This window comes from Mytilus galloprovincialis, chromosome 10 (genome assembly GCF_965363235.1).
Source record: "Mytilus galloprovincialis chromosome 10, xbMytGall1.hap1.1, whole genome shotgun sequence".
NCBI lineage: Eukaryota > Metazoa > Mollusca > Bivalvia > Mytilida > Mytilidae > Mytilus > Mytilus galloprovincialis.
Window position 1 is genome coordinate 44281222 of NC_134847.1, and position 24582 is coordinate 44305803.

The following is a 24582-nucleotide window of genomic DNA, read 5'->3' on the forward strand; positions in this document are numbered from 1 at the left end:
GCCTTAAATGGTCAATTTAGAATTCTTGTCACAACAGCATCATCTGTAACCATATATCTGACACAATTTAGCTAATATACATGTATATACTAGAGGTGTTCAAACAAAGCCATATTTGCAATAGTTGTATGTATGCAGATACCAGTCTGAGATATAAATTCACTTAAAATGTTGTATAGATTACTGCTAACATCTGATTTTTCTTAACTGAAAGTTTAAGATGCATAAATTAAGGCAACGTTAGTAAACCACTGTTCGAAAGTCAAAAATGGATTGAGAGAAAACAAATCCGGGTTACAAACTAAAACTAAAGAGAACTACATCATATTTAAGAGGAAAACAACGAAACAACTGAAACACTGAAGTGCAACAAAAAACCAAACGACAATGCAACACACACAGAAATGAACTATAAAATAACAACTGCCATTTTCCTGACTTGGTAAAGGACATTTTAATAATAAAAACTGGTGCGTTTAACTTGGTTTTGTAGCTAGCCATAATAATGGTTTTATGCGGTATTCCAGTAATATAAAAAAAGAAAGACAAATATGGTTGTCAATGATATCCACAAGAGACCAATTAATATAACGTAGATGTGAGAAACTACTTAGCTTGCCACAGTAATAAAACAGAAACCATATCGCATAGCAAGCTATGAACAACCCCTACATTACAAATCGTGACACAAATCAAAACCAACGTCCTGATTCATTTGCAAAAAAAAAAAGAAAAACAAAAAAAAAGAAAATGAATACAAGAAAAACACCAGCGCTAAATGAGACGCATATGTAGAATGTGGTGGGGTTTAACTCGATTGGGGGCGTAAAACCATCGACCTAACATGGCCCAGCATTTTAACAGCTCAACATACGAACAAACTGTTATTAAGTTTATCTGATTATTCATATCGATACAAAGCAGCAATTTAAACAACTCATAAAAAGACCGGAGACACAAAGTGCCGATTTGACAATACGCATAGTATGAAATCTAGGTATAAACCACTAACATCAAATATCATGTATCCAAGATTAAATATCAACCTACCAATCCAAGGAATTTAGTCTAAAGAAGTCATAAAAATTATGCAATGCTCAAAATTTAAGACATCACATAATAGTAAGTGTCAATAGACCGCAAGCGTTGATAATTTGTTAACAATGCATATTTAGTTTTGTTTTGATTTATTAGTTCCCAAAATTAATTTTAGAACAGATAAATTAATGTTTAATTTTATAACATTGTATTATTTAAGTATGTGCCTGTCCCATGTCAGGAGCCTGTAATTCAGTGGTTGTCGTTTGTTTTATGTGTTACATTTTTGTTTTTGGTTCATTTTTTTATATAAATAAGGCCGTTAGTTTTCTCGTTTGAATTGTTTTACATTGTCTTATCGGTGCCTTTTAAAGCTGACTTTGCGGTATGGGCTTTGCTCATAGTTGAAGGCCGTACGATGACCTATAGTTGTTAATAGAGAGGTTTAGCAAACGTCCGTGTGCGTGAACGCGTACGTGTAGAATAGAAGTACACGTACCCGTACGTTTCTATTATGCCACGTTGTGTTTAGCAAAGTCGTACGTATACGTGTACGTGTAAAAGACGTAATGCAAAATATTATCTCATTGGATGAAAGCAATGAATAGTTGCCAATAAATGTCTTTGTTTTATGTTTGATAACTATGGCGGAAAACTTGAAAGTGTTAGCAGCTTTAGAAGATTCTGATGAATTACTGCTTTTGTCATTATGTAAAGAGGAAAAGGGCAATTTTCCAGGTATAGAAGTTGAAAAACTTACAAATGAACAGTGTCGATCTTTTTTTAGATTTGATAAAGATGATATTAAAATTCTTTGTCGAGCCCTGCGTATACCAGAGAAAGTTGTATGTATTAATCGCACCACGACAAGGGGGAATTGATGGACTTTCCATGGTATTACGACGACTTGCCTACCCTTGTCGCCTTGAAGATCTAGAATATATATTTGGCAGATCAAAAACAGAACTTTCTCTCATCATCAATGAAGTTCTCGATTACATACATGACAATCATTGTCATTTACTCTCAGACTTCAACATGAGTTGGCTCTCACAAGAGAGTTTAGAACGTTTTGCAGATGCGGTTTTCGATCGTGATGGGCCTTTAGATAGCTGCTGGGGTTTTATCGACGGTACTGTTAGATCAATATGCAGACCACAGGAAAACCAAAGACTTGTGTTTAATGCCCACAAAAGGTCACATGCCTTGAAATTTCAAAGCATTGTTACCCCTAATGGGATCATCTCAAACTTGTTTGGTCCCTTAGAAGGACGTCGACATGACGCAGGAATGTAACGTGAAAATGACATTTTAACACAAATGAGGGTCCATATGACATCTCCAGAGGGGCGAATATTTTGCATCTATGGTGACCCGGCATATCCCGTGACTGATGGATATATAATTGCACCATTCAGAGGCGGAGTCATCTCCAGGAATCAAATGATTTTCAACAAAAGGATGTGGGGTGGGCTTTTGGGAAAGTTTTGTCACTATTTGCATTTCTAGACTACAAGAAAAATATAAAGTTATATCTGCAACCCGTGGGAAAGTATTACAAAGTAGCAGTTCTACTGACAAATTGACATACCTGTCTTTATGGCAGTGAAACCGGGATATTTTTCGATGTATCACCACCAACATTCGAAGAATACCTTTTGGGTTGACAATTTTTCCAATGTTTCAAGATTGCAAATAAATATCGTTATTGCTTTTAAATCATTCTGACGTTTCATTGAAGAGCTGATAAAAATTAAATGTTAATTAGTTAGTCTTAAACATGTTAAATAGTTAGTCTTAAACATGTTAAATAGTTTTAAGAAAAACCAAAAAATTATCATATACTTGTTGTTGCCTTTTGTGTTCTTTGTATATTCCTAGAGATTACATATAGTTTGCTTTTGCGGCAACTCTTTCAAATAAGATGTTGCAGGATATTAATTAGGCAACTATCCATCAAATGAGTTCAGCCATATTTAATTGTACCTTGTCTGATCATGACTTTTGTGCTGACCAAGTTTTGTTACTGACAACACTTCTAGGCTAATGACATATTACTGACAACGGCCCATGGCAAGTGAATGACACATTACTGACAACCCAAGGTTAGTGACACGTTATGTGAGAAATGCGGAGGGGGTCTTACTTACTGAAGAAGCAGAACCTGATAACCCTTACAGAACAGCAAATATCATTCCTGTTTTTCATGCTCTTTGATTTCAATTTGTTTTAGTTTAATATCTATTATTGAATATAAAAAAAAGATGTGGTATGATTGCCAATGAGACAACTCTCCACAAGAAACCAAAATGACACTGAAAAAAATTAACAACTATAGGTCACTGTTCGGCCTTCAACAATGAGCAAAGCCCTTACCACATAGTCAGCTGTAAAAGGCCTTGAAATGACACTGGAAAACAATTTAAACGACAAAACTAATGAGTCCTTGTGTGTCTTGTTGCAAGGTTTTTCTTTTTGAAAATTGATTGACCTAGTTTTAATATCATTTCGGTTGTCTACTTCTCTTTTGACATACTCGCATAGCTCGATGTATACACAGTATATACATATTACAATTCGGAAAGAATGTAGATAGATGTCTCTTGGATTAGCATCTTATAAGTAAGCAACCACTATCCAAACTAGAACTGTGATTTAAATATTTCAGAAAACCTCCGGCCCCACCTATTTCGCAAATTAAAATTGCTAGAGTGATTTCTTCTTTGTGCATATATACCAGTCATGGTCACACAGAAAACCACATTAAGATACTATTAACATATATCATTGCACTATCTTACCAGTAAATTTGACATTTACAATCGTGGGTAAAACAACAAATATCATAAGATACAGCTTTTCATAATAAGTTGTGTTAATATATTTTTATTTATTATGTTCGATGATTTGAAATATGGCTTCTGTTTTAATGTCTGTCACCTAAACATTTTTAAGCAGCTCAAACATAAGTGTTTTTTCTTGTTTGTCATTTTCCAATTTCAGAATCCTTTCTTGTTTCTCTATTTTGAACTTTTCTTCCTCCAATTGAAGTTGCTGTTTTCTAACTTCAAGTTTTTGCCTTCTATATATCAACTCGGCATCATTTTTTTCTTTTAGGTATCCAACTATATTTCCGGAACTGTTTCTCTTTGATGGGGTGGCATCGTTAGAATCATCATCACCTGAAATATAGACATAATTTGTTAAAAAATGTGTTGGGTTTTGGGCTTTCAAATAGTTGGTCCACGAGTATTATTGGAGACAGAAGAGACATTAAATTTTGGATCATTTTTATGATGTTAATAAAATTTACAATGGTAAAGGGGAATATTTGAAAGAGACAACAACCCTACCAATGAGCAGATAACAAAGTTTGGAACAAACCAGCTACAGCCTATACCCCAGTGGTGATTGTTCTTTAACGTTCGAGACTAATGGGCCTTCCTAAACTATATGTTTACTTGCTGACTGTGTCATTACTGTATATCACATGCTATATATATAATAAGGAAGATGTGGTATGATTTCAAAGTAGACATTTCTCCACAAGTGACCAAAATGACATTAAAATTAACAGCTATAGGTCAACAAAGAGCAAAGCCCATCACAAATAGCCAGCTTTAAAAGACCTCGAAATGAAATATGCTGTTACCCACCTACGCGCTATGCCATTTGTCCTTGAATTGACGAAATGCATGCAGTTACTTACCCCTTCCTTTCCCAAAACATCCCAATAAATAAAAGCAACCTTTAAAAGAGATATAGTAACTATTATTTAAACACTACACAAATAGTTCATGTTATAAGATAAGAAGTATGTACCTTTCTTAGGAGTTAAGTTTTCCATTGCTCTTTTTTTAATGTCTTTTCCCCGATTTTCTTCTGTTTCCTTTTCCTCTTTCTGTTTTTCTTTCTGTTTTTCTTTCTGTTTTTCCTCATCCTCCACCAATGAAAGAATTTCATCCAGTAAAGTTTCTTTCTCTCCATACTCTTCATCAATCCCTGAACTGGAATAATAATATATAGTTGTAATAAACAAGAACACTGACGTCATTTGCAAATTTTGTAAAAAAGAAATGTTTTTTTTCGAAACCATGATATTTCCAACCAGATTTATAAGTATTTCAAAATTTAGTTATAATATAAACATTTCTATGATTATTTATATTCAACATTTGTTTTTATTTCACAGTTCATGAAGACTTGATAATACCATAATTAGTATAAACTTAAATTTTAGAATCAGACAATTGCAAAATCTATTTGCAACATTTCAGATTGTACCAACTTATTTGTAAAAAAAAAAACTACACACAAATGGTACTAAGTATGACTGGTTATGCTATACATTTTCAAATTACAGACTTGTTTGCATTAAAAACGTGCTTTAGATTTATAGTGATTTCTGAGGAATGAGGAGAGGGAAGCAGCAGTCAGGCGGAAGAGGGGAAGGGGCCTAGAGAGAGGGGATAAGAAAAAAAGGTTTAAAAACGTTCTACCTTGAAGAAATCATAAAATGGTTAAAAACTTAAAAGCATAAATACCTCTTCAAAGAGTCAGCATTGCTTTTTTTATGATGATCTATCAGCAAATGTGTTCTCTCCCGAACGCGTCTTGCATCCACCTGCAGATTAGATCTGGTATCTGTTACAGCTGATGCTATCTCATTCCAGGCAGACTTGTTCTGAAATGGATTTTTAGCCAGGACCTCTCTCAGTAGTACCAGGTCATCTTTTGTCTGGAATCTGACTCTTTTTTTTCTACTGCCACTATTGAAAGATGTCATATGTGCAGTTTCTAAAAAGGAACAAACACATTTCAGAAATTATAAAAATAGTTGAGCACCCCCCCTTTTTCACTGAAATAAAAAATATTTAAAGCACAAAAAACGGGGCTCCTCCTTAATAGTTTAGATCTGCAAGTATTTCAAGATTCTTATGAATTTGCATGCCTCTCATTCAATCGTAAAAGACACAATTTGACAGCATCATTAATTCACGCACCTGATCACGCCCCCCCCCCCCTTTTTAACAAACTTAAAATCAGTGAATTTGCTTCTTGAAATGATTCTAAACTGCAGAACTATTCGTCGCCGAACATGTTCACTATAGGGTAACTATAAAATAATTTTAGAGATTATTATAATGTAATTTTTGGATAATTGAAAAACCTTCAATATGCCGCCATTTTTCGTCATAAACGTTCCACATTCACGTTCAATCCTGTTGTCATAGAAACGTTTTAATGGCTCAAAATACCTTTAATACTTCGGGTACATTCTCTTGTTCCTGTACATATTCAATTTTATTCACGAATATCTGTGTTTTAAGAAAAATAATTTTGGTCTCTTGTGGACAGTTGTCTCATTGGCAATCATACCTCATCTTCTTTTTTATATTATATTGAAAACCTTTTAAAATACGCTTATTTATACATGCCAAAGGGTCGTTCAATTTACACCCATTGCATAATAAGGGCCCATGGTGACCAAGTGGTCTAAGTAGATCTACTTCTGTAATAACTAGTCAGTCAACACTGAGGTTGTGCACTAGACTCTAATCTTAATTGACTAGAATTGACAGTTTTCCTATCAAAGGTCGGTGGTTTTCTTCGAGTAAGTGTTTCTTGCTATGTATGCACCACTAGCCATATGCATCCCCCCTCACAATTTGTTAATTTACAGACCAGACGACTGTTCATGTATCAAGAGAGCTAAGCCAACTTAACATATGAGCTAGTGATAAGAAACACTGATAAATCGTTTCGCCCGACAATTCGTAATGGTGACCGTAAACATTATGTAAGATCGATTTTAGTCGTTCTTCCACGTGACATATAAAGCAGTTTTGTATTAGGTGTTAACATGCACGAGCGTAAAGTATAATTGGAGAAAGTTAAATGTGATGCGATGGAGCAGAGAATATGTTACTGCTGAGAAATTTTAAGAGGATATTTAGAAAGTTGGTATCATAACGTTTGTTATAGATTCTAGTTAGATGTTGTCAATATGTGTCAATATCCAAGAATTAAATAAGATATGAACCAGTCATTATTCGATAGTATCCTAATTACAAGTTGGCTAGAATACAAAAGAACACTCATTAAAAATGGGTTATTGAGTGACAGAACATCATCAATAAAAAAAAAGGAAGATGTGGTATCATGACTCTTCACAAGAGACCACATGACACAGAAATTAGCAACTATTAGTCGCCGTATGGCTTTTTGGCAAAAGCAAATCCCATACCCCATAGTAAGCTATAAAAGGCCCGAAATAACAAATTTGAAATAAAAAAAAATAATAGCCTAACTTATATTGCAAACAATTGCACGAAAAACATAATACACAGGAACAAATGACAACCACTGCATTACAGGCTCCTGACTTGGAACATGCACATACATACATAATGTGGCAGGGGTAAACATGTTAGCGGGATCCTAACCCTGGACAATGTGGAACAGTACATCATAAGAACGTACTAAACAAATCATATGTAAAAGGCTTCACTCATCAGATAGATACAAATAGAAATACATATGATAACAATCGACGGGTATTTGTACATTTCAACAACAAAAAGACACTAAGTACAGATCAGAGAGTACTCGCACTTACTGACAGCTAGTTCAAAGTCAATTACAACTTATAAAATTTCATAAATCTAAGAATATACTATCAATGATTACCCATCCACCCTCATATGGATTTAGTTTAAAAACTCCATAAACAGCAAGAGAAAACATGACCTTGTGCAATGCCGAGACACAGGTGACAGATTGTATATCCATGAATATGCATAAGTATATCACAATAATATTTAGATTGCTTTAAATTGACTGAAAACAAAATCAATATTAATACCAATAAAAACAATATTCAAAGATCAAATTACAGTGTTGAATTGGTAACCTATTAGAATAAGTTTATTTAAATGATCGCTAAGTTACAATCAAACTTCAAAACCAAATCTTTATATCTATGGGGAAAAAAATAAAGGTTTTAAATCAATTTGTGGTACCGAAATTCCTGACTTTATAATTTACCAGTAATGCATAGATTACGTTCAATAAAATCCAAAACGTTACAACAGACAAGGCCAAAGAAATGACTTGTTATTTAAAAACACGACAAGAATGCGCCAAAGGAACATCATCATCAAAAAAAGAAAAATCGTCCCTTTTGTCGTAAATTTTAGTGTGGAGTTTCCCCTGTAAAACTGAAATCTAAATCTAGGAAAGGAATGTTTACATTTGATTTATTGAAAGTAAGTTCCCTTGGGTGAGTTCCGGCAGTATGTTCAGAAATTCTTGATTATTAAACAAAAAATATCATCCAGATAACTGTAAGTTTTGTTGTATTTGTTAATTAAATCCCATTTAGACGGGTCTTTACTGAGTTTGGTCATATTCTGTGATTCATATTAACAGTATAAAAATCAGTCTGCTATTAAAGAGGCACATGTGGTGCCCATAGGAATACTTACAATCTATCGATAAACTTTGTTGCCAAAATGTACATAAATATTATCAAGGAGTGAATAAATAAATTCAATCATCTCATCACAACTCCAATTAGTATATCTAGCATATTTACCTTTCTCATTAGAGTAGAAGGCTTTAAAGGAATTGCAGCATATATATTTGCATTCAGTTTTACCAAAAGACCAATTAAATAGGAAAACTTTTGTTTTATAAGATTGTGTGGAAGTGTAGTGTCAAAACTTTTATAAGAATCAAAATGACCATCAAAAGCTTGTAAGTTATCTAAAACATCAAAACATTTGTTTACACTCCAAAGAAAGTTAATTCAACAATGTTCATATATTGTATTACAAGAGTTTATAATACGTTCTTTGAAAATAGTTAAGGAACTAGTTAAAAACACTGAAAGATTGATTGTAGAACAATTAGTAGAGGCCGAGATGAAACGTTATTTTACTGGGTTTTCTTTTGTGAAGTTCAGGTAGCCAATAAATAGTAGGGACCTTCAAATGTTCAGAAGAGGCATTGATCTGTGTAGTTGTTATGATATGTTTATTACTATATGACTCTCTGTGGATTGCACGGACTTGAATGTAGATGAATTTAAAATGTCATTATTAAGAACGTCCGTGTAGTATTTACGGCATACCACCACCACATTGTGGGCTGCTTTGTCGGTCGGTACAAACTGCTTCGAAAATTCTTAAAAGTTGTTTTTTAGTCTAGAAATAGGCGTATAATGTACCCTTTTTTTTAGTTCTGAATTATTTTCAATATTTGATATTCGAATGTCCACAACTTTCATACATTTATTTAAGATAAAAAAAATCAAGAGATTGTTAATCAGATTTGTCATTTTGCTCCTTTAAAAAAAAAAGTATTTCACCTCTCCGTCTTGGACGATATTGAGGTCCCCCGTAATAACATTGACATAGCAATCATATCTTAACTTCGACGATTCACAGTTTCAAGTTAGTGGAGTATTTTGTTCTACATTGACGTCAGATGCTACTGACGTATAATTAGAAAGTAAAATTCTTCTGGTTTTATTTGATTTGTACGAAATAATAGGTGGTTCCAAGTAATCAGAATAGGGATGTATACAGTTTGAATGGTAGAGGCATTAAATGGTATTAGTATACTCGATAAGTTGATAAAATTAATATCTCTGTTCATATATTTAATTTTCAGAAAGTGCCGTTTATGATCTGCGGGTTAATCGATGCGCGAGAACGGTTTATGGTGGCAAAAAGCTGTATTATGTGCGAATATTCATAGCGGTGGCTGAAGAAAGAGAGTGTGTCACACTCCTTGAAAATATCATGTAATTAACTAATTTGTATTTGACATGAAATAGAAAATAAAGACCTTTCAAAAATGCTTGAACATTTGGTCTTAACGAAGATTCTGTAGAAAATATCAACATGTCGGTCAATAGTGGTGCACAGATAGTACCCTTTACAGTGCCAATTATCTGCTGAAATATCAATTCTAACTGAAACAAACATGTTGTCGATTAAAAACTCAGCATTAGGATGACATCATCGTCGGTATACTTGTTGTGGGAAATTTGTCATTAACACAGACACAATATTAAATGATACACTATATCACCAAACGGAACAATCAAAAACAGCTGTCATATTCTTGAATTGATAACGGTCTTTTCGGAATAAATTGTGAGGGTCAAACCTCGTTCTATAGCTAGCTAAACGAAAGAATCTAGTAAACTTTTCCAGTAATTTGTGTTACCAAATCCCTGAAATAATGATTTATCAGTAATCCAATTCATTGAATTCTATATAGGGTGAAAAAAGAGAACATTCAGAATTTAACCAAATTTGCTTTATCTCACAAATTTTAAAGAAATTAACTCAAATATGAAGTTTTATAAATATTTTATGAGGATTGATAGAATCCTGGGCCTTAGATATGATGACTCAGCATAAATTCACAATTTACAGTACACATAGCTTTCTTAAAGTCCTGAATACAAAATTAATTCATAATATTTGCATATATGTAAGTTAAAATGTTAAGAAGTGCTTATATTTACTCTTCGCAGTCACTGAAACTCATCGATCATTCCTGAATATTATTTATGGGTTGTTTGTGTCCTGTCGATAACCCAAAAGTAAGCCGCAACACCTAGATCTGCTTTTTTGTCACCACGGCATAATAAATACAAGCTAGAAATACAAAAATATCTCAACAAAACTAACAAAAGTGTGTTCTACCCTGAATATGTACTAAACATTCCAAATTGCTAGAAACAGCAGAATAATTTAGGAAATTTTAGCCCCTAGGGGCAAAAATCATAGAATAGTTATCAAAGGTATCAGGATTATAATTTAGTACGCAAGACGCGCGTTTCGTCTACATAAGATTCATCAGTGACGCTCATATCAAAATATTTATAAAACCAAACTAGTACAAAGTTGAAGAGCATTGAGGATCCAAAATTCCATAAATTTGTGCCAAATACGGCTAAGGTAATCTATGCCTGGGATAAGAAAATCCTAGAACATTGCCTACCCCCTGTGTCATTAAACAAATAGTTTAAGTTGTAAATAAAGGCAACAGTATCATACCGCTGTTCAAAACTTGTAAATCCATGGACAAAAACAAAATCGGGGTAACAAACTAAAACTGAGGGAAACGCATTGGAGAACAACGACACAACATTAAAATTTAACACACACAGAAACGGACTAAGTATTAGACAAAATCCGATGAGAATAACAAATATAACATCAAAACCAAATACATGAATTTGGGATAGAAAAGTACCGTGACACGTCTTATAGTAATGTGAATTCACACTCAATTATAAGAGAAAACAAACGACACAACGGAAACACAACGTTAAAATGTAACACACACACAGAACGAACTATAATATAACAATGACCATATTCTTGACTTGGTACAGGACATTTTTAAAGAAACAAATGGTGGGTTGAACCTGGTTTTGTGGCATGCCAAACCTCGCACTTAAATGGCAATGTTAAATATAACATTAATATGACAACATAATATTACAGGACTACAATACAAATAAATAAGAGAACATATTAGACAAAGAAACACATGAATAATAGCTAACAAAAGGCATCAGGTTTAAAATTCAATACGCCAGAAACGGGCCTCGTCCACACAAGACTTACCAGTGACGCCCAGATATAAAAGTTCGAAAGTGAAAACAAGTACAAAGTTGTACAGCACTGAGGATCAAAAGTTCAAAAATGCTGTGATTTTATGATTTTTAAGTTCTTGATATAGAAAACAATAACTATGCTTGGAAGGTATGCACAAATCAGATGTTAGCAGTCATCTTTATAATATTTTAAGTGAATTTATATCTCAGACTGGTATCTGCATACATACAACTATTGCAAATACGGCTTTGTTTGAACTCTTTGTATATTTATCAGATAAATTGTGTCAGATATATGGTTACAGATGATACTGGTAGGACAAGAATTTCAAATTAACCATTTGGGGTAGAAAATGTTAACTTAAATTAACAAATAAGCATAAAGTAAGATGTGGACTGTAGACAGAGGCAGGATTGGATACTTTATATAATCTTGAATGTTGTAATGATTGACTGCTAAATATTACATTTTATAGTATTCTGATATGCTTTCAATATGTTGTCAAAACAGTTTTAAACAGGTTCTAGGCATTTTATTACAGAAAATATGCAAATAGGGTGAGCTGGCAATAATCAAAGTCTTGTTTTCAAATTCTTTTAAAAATGGAAACAGGGGAGGGGCATAAAATGTTCAGTAAAAGAACACTTAGAGTATACACAGTGATTTCTTTAAGGCTATAATTCTTCTAGATGAGTATTAATGTGAGAAAAACTGATTTTAGAGAGTTTCTATTTGAATAAATGTTTGTATAGGTTGCACTTTGCAAATACAGCTGTTTCTCAAACCACGCCTCTTTTGGGGAGATCTGGAATATTCGTAGAAAATTAATTTTGTTCACATACTGGTTCCCAGTTCTCTGTTATCCAGCTCATAGAGACATAACTTGGGAATGTTACAAGTATGTATACATGTGCATAGTGTTTACATTGTAATCTGTGGTAACCCTTCATTCGAGGTAAGGGTAGCTAAGAAAATTAGTGTTAGTTTAAACTGTGAGAAGTTCAGGGCATATAAACGTTGAAAATATGCCGCAAAGCCCTATTAGACCTTTGAAAACAATTGTAGTGCATATGAACTTTCAATTCTAGGATAAGATTTGATTCAAAACTTCATAGTAAAAGTGGTACAGTTTTAGCCGTAAAAGGAGTTCCTATGGGAAATTGCATTGTAAATATTTACAGAAATGCAAACTATAACATCACCTATATAGATACGTGCACATCAAACAAGGTGGTATACAAAACATTGTAGTTGTATAAAAGAGATATTACCGTCTTAAAATTTATAAAAAAAACTAGAAATAAAAGATTGAAATGTAAGAAAGGAAAGTTATTGCTGTTTATATTGGATATGTATTTAAAATTCCAATGATAGATTGAGGTAGTATTAATAAAATAATCAACGTACACGAATTAAACCAGGTCTTCACTGATTTTGCATAAAACTTTGTTTCATAAGAAAACAAAAGCTTGTGTCTATAATTAAAGAGGACAACTGGCGCCAACAGGAATACTGATTTTTTTTTCAAGAAGAACATTTAGGACTTTAGTCATCTCGTCACAGTTGGCTTATTTGGCACAGAATAATGTTTTATATGAGTTGCAGAAATTCCTTTGCGCTTTGTCAATATTCAGACTTTTCAATGGACTGTTATAAGATTGTGTGCATGCGTAGTACAGAAAGTTGAAAATCAGGACTTTCACCCGAATTGTAAAGCCCCAAAACACCACTTAATTTATCTAAAACATCGAATTTTGTATTTCATATTATGATTCCCTATATAGATGTTTGCACCTTTCAAGAAATTCTTAAACCTAGTGACGAACTTGGATTCATCCCTTGGAAAATTATGCATACGCCATCCCAAGTTGGTTCACCGTTCAGGAATATCTGTTTAAGAATTGACGATGGATAAGTTCCAATAGTCGTTACCTAAACTTGTTTTTTTGTTGCGTTTGTGACGTCACTGATTTAAAATTATCACCCAGTCTATACTGAAATGAGCAACACCACCGATGTAGAGCAGCATCTGCTTATCCTTCCACATAAGCTTGATATCAATCCTAGCAATGTTTAAAACGGGGATGTGTTGTTCTTGCTTTTGTTTGAAGTGTTGGTCTCATTATGATTTTGCGACATACGTTTTGTTAACAGTCTTGTCTAACCTTTTAGAATATCACTTTCAATCAACTCAAGCGGTTTGAAAGTATTCAAGGTTGTTTACAAATTTGATTATGCCTTTTGGTAGGATTAGAAATCTAACAATCAAAACCAAGGAGTAAACAAAAACTCACAAAACCAAAGGACATTTACATCAACAGTTATAAATAAGTATTCCAGTATTACGCTAGTTCGTTGTATCTGATATACCACAGTTTGTTTGTGTATCAAAATTTCGTTTTTTGTCACAGTATTGTCAGTTTGATTTTCGGCATATGAGTTTGATTTTACCTTTGGTATATATCACCTCTATTATAAACCATTTCAACGTTATTAAAATGTTAGGCAATATGATTGAACACATGCCCCTGACAACATGGACAATACAGTTAAGTCCGGCTGTTTCCATTGTATTGGGGTCCTACATAATGTATATGTTACAATTTAATTTTTAGATACCTGATTCTGTATACCCCAAGGAGCGTATATAGTCCTTGATTATTCTTAATGTTTTTAATAATTATTCAAATATCTTATTATAACACATTTATATAGGGGGATTATATGAACTCGATTGACTCAAATTCTCGGAAAAGTCCGACAAATTTATAGACCAATTTTATGAAAAAGTGAAATTTTAAATCGGATGTAGTTATGTCACCTATAAATAACTTTAATTATCGATAAAAGCAGCGTAATTTTTGTTAACGAGTATCATATATAATCACATGTTTATGTTGACCAGTAATTAACCCCTTGGTGAATTGTCCAAGCGGAACTTTAGTTTGATGAACATGTTTGATGGATATGAAAGCGAAACAAATTCAAATGACTCATGTCGACAATAAATAAACAAATATGATAACTCAGGTTCCTTCAATCCCTTTTAAATCGTTTTGCTACATGTACCTACAGACTATACTAATCTTTTAGAAATACAGTGAATTTCATATAAAAATTAATAACAAATAACATTTTTTATTAACATTTTATGTATTATATTTTTATATATATATACTCTATAACTGTTTATAATGTGTCTATATATTGTGAGACAGTATCGACAAACATCTGAAAATGTAAAATGAGAAATATTACAACACAATAAAACGTTCAATACAAACCAGAGATTTCGAGAAGAATAAATTTTTGTCTCGGACCTATGAAAGTCTTAATTGCAGCGTTTACCACGGTAATTACAGAGATAATTTGATGCTTACATACAGTTGAGTTACAACCTATTTTACGTAATTATAACTGATTTGTACTATGCATTCCATTAGATATATTTACCCTTTATAAACAATATCATGTGTATATGTTTTGGTTATTTTTTTTTTTAATTAATTCTTTTATGTCCCTCCATTTTGTTTTTTTATTAAAGCAGTCCTCTTCTGAGAATGTCAATTTGTGAAGCACTTATATGCACAGTTGCTTTTTGTACTTTTATGGCCATTATTAATGTTAAACAGTATTGAACTGGAACGATACATAGCAACAATCAATCAATATAGTTTTGAACTTTTGATTTTTTCCCCGTTTTTTTAGAAGTATGCATGCATGCACATCAAGCTCGAAATGAAGATTTCAAAACAACAAAAACTTGATTTATTTACAATTTATTTACAATTATTAGCATTGGATATAATTGTGTTGAGGGAAAAATCTATTATATTTATTAAATTGATAAAGTTACTCACACAATATAGTTAATAGAATTTGTCTGATGGGAATTCCTCATTGAATTCGTCTGAAGGAAATTCCTTAGTCACTTCGTTAGATGGGAAGTCCCCAATAACCTGGTCCTGATTAGACTTCCTACACCAAAAGCATATGCATTTCTTTTTAATCCAGCCTCCTCCTCCACATTTTCCAAAACAGCGTTTAGTAAGACAGTGGATTTTACATGCAATTTTAATTGGACAGCCATAATTAGCTTCACATACTGCAATATATTTATATATATTTGAATAAGATCATTTTCGTTTGCTAATTCTATTTAAAACTATAGATTTTATCATTTGAAATCATGGTTTCTTAAATTTTCAACAAAATAATTTGTATAACAATTTTTGAAGTTTGAGTAATGTATGAAGACACATGAAAAGCTACGATTTTGCAGCGTTACACCTTTATGAAGCTACAATTGTTTTGTCATTTTTGCACTTTTTCCATTACATAAAGAGACTTTACCGCATAAACGAATACAGTGATTCCTATAATTTATTCGCATCTTTAAAACGGAAATGTTTACAGCAATAAATATCATTTTCAATCAAACTTATTTGACTCACATTTTTCGAGAAAATACAATTTAAATGTGCATATTTGTCGTTGCTTGTGACGTACATTCTATACATCTTTAGACTATTCCATCCATATTAATTTGATTGTATATTTGATCTAATAAAGGGTAGATATTTTTTTTTATATTCAGATATTTTGCCTTAATCAATATATTTTAATATAATTGTTAAAAGAAATAATTTTTCAAAAGTTAGAGTTGTTTGTGGTTGTTCAAAAAGAATATTATATAATTCCATATTTACAAATATGGTGTATTGCTGAACCCAACCTATATGATGATATGAATAACAACTGTTATTCATTTTTCTTAAGAATATTGTTAAAGAATGCTTGTAGCGCATTGAAGAAAATTGTTTAGATTTGTAATTTAGTATACTAGATCTTTAATTCTACAATCAGAGATAATCATTTGCAAATTTCGCTGGAAATTTATATAAAACCGTACGTTATCAATTTAACAAGCAAGTATTTTTTGACGAATTATATGTCATGTAATACATTAATGTTGCCAATTCCTTTAAAAATTATGTGTATTTATGATTTTTACTATAATAAAATTTTTGAACGAACCTTGCGTTTGTTAAACGCATGTGTCTTATAAACTTACCTGTGAAATATGCTACACAAAAACAGATAAGTAAACCAACTGCTGCTTTCATTTTGGAAATTTTCTTTGTCAAACTAAAAATAAAAAAGTTGCATTAGAAATTTAACATGCGAAATCAAGTATGCATCATTGGTTGTTTCTGCAAGTAAAATTTAAATCAATTTTGACTGAGATTAAATTCGCATGGCAGATGATTTACGCATATTAGGAGACGCTAAACTATCGACGTATCTTGCTTCTCACTCTTGAGTTTATGCGATTCCAGCCGAGTTTTTTAATACTGTTATCTGTATCTTCCTATTCGGTGAATGAAATTTGATAATCGTTAAACGCCTTTATTGTAATCAAAAATCTTCCATATTTTTTATGATTTGAACATCCATGTATTTAATATAGAAATAATAATTCAACTCACCTTTAAATGTTTTGCAGATTTCAAACTTTTCTAATCAATTTAACGCATAACAGAGATTTATATACACGCCAATAAACAAATTACGGAAAACAAAAAAGGAAATCACTTCTGATCTTTGTATTCCTGTTTCCTAAGATATTGTTTTTTTATTTGTTTGTAAATAGTCTTATTGTTACTCATATCCGATTCTTGACCCATTTTTTCCCTTCTAATTTGATTTATTAGATTTGAACTTCGGTAGATTACTTTACTCTTAACTTTGCTAACCCTATGAATAAAAAAGTCTTCTTTATTCGCGTTTAACCAATAGTTAGTGGATAATATACCTACATTTTGTGGTACTCTGTTGCAACTAACATTTGTATGTAATTCGTATAGAGTTGGGTTTGTATCAAAAGTACATAACCTTTATAAGAGAAACTGGATCATTGTAAATATGTTGTTGTTTTAGGAAAGACAAAGGTCGTTTGGCGGAAATGTACAAAAACAGTTCATCTTGGCAATATGTTAGGTTGTAATTTTTTATAATTGTCCTTATTTAAGACAATATAAGATAAAGTTGATATAATAAAAAAAAATCACAAAGACTGTTCCTAAACATTTGAAACTGTTTAATCATTTCACATTATTAAAGAGAAATTAGATGACCTATTCTTAATATCTGATTTGTTATGCCCCCGCTAACGGAAGTTAGGGGCATATTGTTTACCCCTGTCCGTCCGTCCGTTCGGCTGTCCTTCTGTCCGTCCGCCCGTCCCATTATTGGTATATAGGTTTTCCACTTAACTTCTCCTACAGCTTGAATTCTAGGAAACTTTCACTTTGCTGTCTGTTTGTACATATTTTGAAGGTGTGTATGTGGTAAGATTTTAGATTTTTTTAATATTTGCTTTTTAGGCAGATAGTTGAACTTTTTCAATTTTAGTAGTATTGTCTTGCATAAGAAGAACGTTTCCAGATTTTCCTTCTACAATTTAAATGCTAGGTGGTCAGGTTTTTATTTTAATTAATATTTGCTCTTTTGTGAGATAGTTGAACTACATTTTTGAGGGTATAGGCGGTTAAATATTATAAGTATTTTAAAATTTTTACATTTTGCATCTGACCTTCGTATCTGTAGACGGGCAATTGTGTCTCGTAGACACAATATTATCTCAAAGAAAGTCTAATTTTAGCCATGTCGGCCATTTTGTTTGGTAGGTGGGGTCACCAGACACATTTTTTTTTAACTATATACCACAATTATGATTGTGGCCAAGTTAGTTTAAATTTGGCCCAGTAGTTTCAGAGAAGAAGATTTTTGTACAAGTTACAAAAAATGACGAAAAAGTTGTTAAAATTGACTATAAAGGGCAATAACTCCTTAAGGGGTTTACTGACAATTTTGGTCATGTTGACTTATTTGTAGGTCTTATTTTGTTGAACATTATTGCTGTTTACAGTTTATCTCTATCTATAATAGTATTCTTCAAGATAATAACCAAAAACTGCAAAATTTCCTTAAAATTACCAATTTTAGGGCAGCAACCCAACAACGGGTTGTAGGATTCATCTGAAAATTTGTGAGGGGATAGATCTTATTCTGATGGACATTTAAATCTTAAAAGATTTGCCCTAAATGTCTTTGTTTCAAAGATATAAACAAAAACTGCATTTTACATCTATGTTCAATTTCAAAATTACAAATTCAGAGGCAGCAACCTAACAACAGGTTGTCCGATTCGTCTGAAAATTTCAGGGTAGATAGATCTTGACCTGATCAACAATTTTACCCCTGTCAGATTTGCTCTAAATGCTTTGGTTTTAAAGATATAAGCCAAAATATACATTAAACCCCTGTGTTCTATTTTTAGCCATGGCGGCCATCTTGGTTTGATGGCCAGGTCATCGGACACATTTTTTAAACTAGATACCCCAAGGATGATTGTGGCCAAGTTTGGTTTAATTTGGCCCAGTAGTTTCAGAGGAGAAGATTTTTGCAAAAGTTTACGGACGACAGACGACGGACGCAGGACGCCGGACGACGGACGCCAAGTGATGAGAAAAGCTCACTTGACCTTTAAGGTCAGGTGAGCAAACAAATTAATGGGGAATGTGTCCAAAGGGACACAGATAATGCCCCCACTGTCATTTATTTTGCTCTGAAAATTCAATCAAAGATATTTTATGTCTGTTTTCCCTATATTTAGCCTATTTGCACTCATTTTCAGAGGTCATTAAATCTCTTGGATGGCCGGTGACCCCCAAATTTTATTTCAATTTTATAAAATAGAGACATCAAGCTTTACAGTATGAAATAATGATCAACTTCTGTCATTTATTTGGCTCTGAAAATTCAATCAAAGAGATTTTATTTCTGTTTTTCCTATATTTAGCCTATTTGCACTCATTTTCAGAGGTCATTAAATCTCTTGGATGGCCGGTGACCCCCAAATTTTATTTCAATTTTATAAAATAGAGACATCAAGCTTTACAGTATGAAATAATGAGCAACTTCTGTCATTTTTTTGGCTCTGAAAATTTAATCAAAGAGATTTTATTTCTGTTTTCCCTATATTTAGCCTATTTGCACTCATTTTCAGAGGTCATTAAATCTCTTGGATGGACGGTGACCCCCAAATTTTATTTCATTTTATAAAATAGAGACATCAAGCTTTACAGTATGAAAAAATGAGCAACTTCTGTCATTTATTTTGCTTTGAAAATTCAATCAAAGTGATGTTTTGTCCATTTTTCCTATATTTCCATATAACCTATTTGCACTCATTTTCAGAGGTCAAAATATCTCTTAGATGGTCGGTGACCCCCAATTTTTTTTTTTGCATTTTTTCATTTACAATACTTCAAAGTTATATTTCACAAAGTATAAGAAAATTCTGTCATTTTTTTTTCTATACCCCTGAACTACCTTAGTTTTAAACAGTCAGAAGTAGAGCTGATTTGTCCAAAGAGTAGAACCGAAACGGGAGACCTATGCCATGTGTTAACAACCTGTTCATTGTACAAATGTATATGAATATCAGGAAAACATTTTTTACTCATGCCAAAGTCTTTATGTTGAGAATTATATATTAAATAAAACTGACAACTGACTTCAGTAACCGTGATGCAGTATGTGCGCTTATAGTTTAATTTCAGATCTATCCAAATTTGGTAATCATGCCAAACAACTCAAAAATTCTTGAACAGATTGAAAACATGTCAATGGAAAAAATGATGTGAAATGAGTGTCAATGAAACAATTCTCCATCCAGGTCATAATTTATAAAAGTAAACCTTATAGCTCAAAGTTCGGTCTTCAAAACGGTGCATTGGCTCACACCATACAACACGCGATAAACGAGGGCGAAAGATACCAAAGGGACAGACAAACTCATAGATCATAGAACACCATGGCTAAAAATGAAAAAAAAACAATCAGACAAATAATAGTACACAAGACACAACATAGAAAACTAAAGGGCCCTAAAAATAACTAGTGTAAAACCATGTCTATCTGTAATCAGTAATTGAGGTATTTTATACGTTTGTGTGTACGCAGAGATAGCTTGGCTCGTATATTTGTGGAATTTGTACAGTGGAATCTTGTTGCCTCACTGCATAAGTTATACTTATATTTTGTGAAATCAGTACAGCTGCACGTCATATAAGGCTTGTGAATAGGGAAAGTAGGACTATTATATTTTTAATAAATGTATTGACCTTAACCATGTTAACACTCTAAATGCATCTCCCTTTAAATCTTCACAATCTGAACTATACAAACGTCATAGTAGATGCAGTAGTATTGTATCATTAAAACTAAAATTATCAGGAATGACAAAGCGTTCATTTATAGAGTACTACAGATACAGCTTTTTAGCCTCAACTTAACTATCGGTTAAGCGGTTAATCGATCGATAGATTATTCTGAAGAAACATTATTATCGTACTTTAATTATCCGCCAAATAACATGTATTTCCTAAAATAATAAAATATGCTATGAATCATCATTATGACCAGTTTAGGTACAAACAAAATGAAAGCAAAAAGAAAGAAAAACATTTAAATAATTCAAATATATTATAACATATAAATTACCAAACAGACTAGTTTGATTGTAGATTGTATCCATGTATATATTTTATGATTCCTTGTGTTGCTTTTGAATTTGTATCTGATTAGCGTACAAAGTCCATCTTATTCTATTCGCATTATATTTTTTGTTTCATATCTGAACTTTCTTTTTGAGAATATTCTTTATTTCCCCGTTTGAATGGTTTTAGATTAGTAATTTTTTGTTGGCCCTTTAAAGCTTGGTTATCGATGTGAGCCGATGGTCCGTGTTGAAGACCGTACCATGACCTATAATGGTTTACTTTTATAAATTGTGCCTTTCAGACTCAAAGTGGTCTATTGGTGCTTGTTGCTAGGTCAGAAAACATGGTTTAGTTCTAGGAATACAATATGTATGCTTGATACACAAAATTAAGGTTTTTGATAGGCTTAATTTGGAGTATGAGTACAAAAAATCAATGACCTTTTAAATTAGATAGTCTTTTATTATCATTAAACACTTTACATAGCGGGCTTGTCAAATGATGAATAAAGTGCAAATGTAGGCGTAAGGCTCGCTGCATAGTAAGCACATAGAGCGGACGGATATAGTAATTTTAAATAAGAAACGAAACAAAGGAAGTATTTTAGGGTTTTTAAACGATCCTAAAATATTTCAATCTCACTCTGTTTAATCAATTACATACAAAGGTTAGTACTTCTATATATTCTTTTCTAAATATTTTAACCACTGTATTTGGTGGAGTCTTAGCCTTTCTTTTGTCTAAAAATGTTTCTCGGACATATCAAAATCAAGTTTGAGTATAAACATAAATTAAAGTAATAGTATGTCCTTTATTAAACTGTTGTTGCCTTTATAATGGGAAGGTCTGATTTACTTTGACATTATTATGCAATAGAGAAATTCATGGATAGAGTTGGAATAAAAATATTCATTTAAATACGTACGCCATTTATACTTATATACAAACATTTTTGCGTTTCAGAATATAACCTTTTTGCATTTCAAATTGAAAAATCTACAACCTTTGCTGAACAAAATTACCAAGAGGATAACTATTCAAATTAATTGGCCTACTCTGTATCACAACTTAATGTGTCAACCTTAATGCCATCCAAGTCAACTTTACTAGGAGATATCGAATATAATGAATTCAATAGACGTTGGCTTGAATTTTCAATTATGATGATTTTAATTTTAATTGGAACGGTTGGAAATGTACACACAATTTTGGTTTACTTGCGAGTGAAAGAAATAAAAGAACGGTTCCATGTTTGAACATTAATTATCTGGCTCTCTGTTGTCGATTTAACAACATGTGTTGTAGTTATGCCTGTTGAGACGTACGATTTTCGCTGGCGTTATTCCATATCATCAAATGCTGCTTGTAAACTGTTTCAATATATTGTTTTTACGACAGTCATGTCTTCGTGGTTGATTTTAACTGTTATTGCCTACGAGAGATACAAGACTATCTGCGGTATGAGGTCAGATATTAACTCAGTAATACCTATCAATATTTGTAAAGTAACCAGATGGTTTAATGGAAAGTCTAAAATTTATCAAAACAATTTAGTCTGTTTTCTTATTGTTATATCTACTTTTGTGGTTTCCTCGCCGACTTTGGCCATTTTAAGGATTGAACCAGTTCCGTTGAAAAATGGAACACTTTTCGGAACGGAATGCACAACGCACAACCATTTTAGAACTAAACTGATTGCCGGATTGTATTCAGTTGGAGTCGGTTTGTTTGGGTTTGTGTGCTTCGTGAGCTGTTTTTATTGCTATGGAAAGATAATATGTTTTTTGTATAAACAATACAAGAAACAAAAGAAGAGAAGAGAAAACGTCATTTTACTTTCAGCAAAAGTTCATAAAGCTCAACAATCCCCCTACTACATCGTCCATTCAAATTTTTTTTAAATAAAGAAGTCAGAGAATAATGGAGCAAAACAAGTTAATTCCGGGCTTATGTCAAAGAATTGTCGCATGAAAAGTCTGAAACGATTATTCAAATCATAGCGTAATCTGAAAAGCATGAACAGTAAGTTAGTAGGTCATATTCCACCTTTTAGTCAATTTTCAAAGAAAATTAATCTAATGAACTGCGGTAAATACAATACTGTTCAGACAACTCGATTGCAGTTTGAATAACTGTTCGGGTAAAAATTACTGCACAGTCAGAACATAGAGTAAAACAATCTTATCTGTCTCCAGGCCAATTGTTTAAACAGTAATACGGCAGTGCGTTAGTCTGAAGTTGACTGAAAGACTGAAAAACTCTTGATTATTTATTGTATGGTCTTGTAAGAACCATTCAGATAAAAGTTTATGACCTTAAACCACTACGTCTCCTTTTAATTTATATAGATAAATGTCGTCTGCTCTAATTTTTTTACCCTATACAAAGTAAGTTTGTCAATAATATTAGGAGTGGGCGTTAAAGACACGAAATAGTTTGCACTTAAAGTGAAAGGATATAGATACTTAGAATAGGAAACGAAACAAGGACGTATTATGATGCTTTCAAAGTGCTCGCAAATATTTATATATTATCAATTCAAAACATTGGTGATAACTACTACTTTATTATTTCTTTCTTTTTAATCGTTAAATTTGAATGAATATATGGTTTTCTTTTGTTTATTTTATATGTTTTTAGCTTCATGCAGAGAAATCATGGATATACCACATAAAGTACGAAGGATGGACATGTCCTGTTATTAAAGTTTCATAATATGATTTGTTTGTATTCATTTTGACATTATCTAATGCAATTAAATAAATTAACAGATAGAGTTGAAATAAATGAAATCCTTATGACACGTACCTCTTTTATTCTAATACTGAAACATTTTCCTTGCTGTAGCCGAATATAAATCCTCTTATAATGGAAATGGAGAAAACTACAAACATTGCAGATTTAAATCACATGAAAACAATAATGAATATATTGCGTCAAAACTGTATACTAGTAATTAGTAGATATAAGAAGATGTGCAAATGAGAAAACTCTCCATCCAAGTCACAATTTGTATAATTAAACCATTATTGGTAAAAGTGCGGTCTTCAACACGGAGCTTTGGCTCACACCGAACATAAATGACTAGTGTAAAATCATTCAAACAGGAAAACCAACGGTCTAATCTATATAAAAACGAGAAACACTTATGAACCACATTAAACGACAACTACTGAACCTCAGATTCAGACAGGTGCAAGCAAATGCAAGCAAATGCAAGCAAATGCAGTGGATGTTAAGTCAATAGAATTGCCAACCAGATCACCTTCCCTCGGGGTTTTTTTTTTTGGGGGGGGGAGGTGTACGACCTTTATCGGGACTCCTGGATCGAG

General features: G+C 32.4%; 1 protein-coding gene, 1 long non-coding RNA gene and 1 pseudogene across 2 annotated transcripts; 1 reads left to right on the top strand and 2 right to left on the bottom strand.

The window, feature by feature from the left end:
* The first annotated feature begins 1682 nt into the window (after positions 1 to 1682).
* On the top strand, positions 1683 to 2705 carry LOC143049496 (uncharacterized; annotated as a pseudogene).
* Positions 2706 to 3978: 1273 nt separating this feature from the next.
* On the bottom strand, positions 3979 to 5824 carry LOC143049497 (uncharacterized). The gene is made up of 3 exons (XM_076223110.1): positions 5583 to 5824; positions 4861 to 5045; positions 3979 to 4220 (listed from the first exon to the last, which is right to left on the bottom strand). Exons 1-3 carry the CDS (start codon positions 5822 to 5824, stop codon positions 3979 to 3981), a joined length of 669 nt encoding a protein of 222 aa, XP_076079225.1.
* Positions 5825 to 14803: 8979 nt separating this feature from the next.
* On the bottom strand, positions 14804 to 24370 carry LOC143047618 (uncharacterized). Its single transcript, XR_012969615.1, has 4 exons — positions 24059 to 24370; positions 16756 to 16829; positions 15542 to 15786; positions 14804 to 14912 (listed from the first exon to the last, which is right to left on the bottom strand). It is a non-coding gene; the product is annotated as an uncharacterized LOC143047618 (long non-coding RNA).
* Positions 24371 to 24582: the final 212 nt, after the last annotated feature.

Bases quoted from the DNA above. Each gene is read 5' to 3' on its own strand.
- LOC143049497 (XM_076223110.1), bottom strand. From the start codon at position 5,824: ATGACATCTTTCAATAGTGGCAGTAGAAAAAAAAGAGTCAGATTCCAG. The intron at 5,046-5,582 runs GTATTTATGCTT...TTATTATTCCAG, and splicing joins AATGCTGACTCTTTGAAGAG to TTCAGGGATTGATGAAGAGT. The intron at 4,221-4,860 runs GTACATACTTCT...TCTATATTTCAG, and splicing joins AAACTTAACTCCTAAGAAAG to GTGATGATGATTCTAACGAT.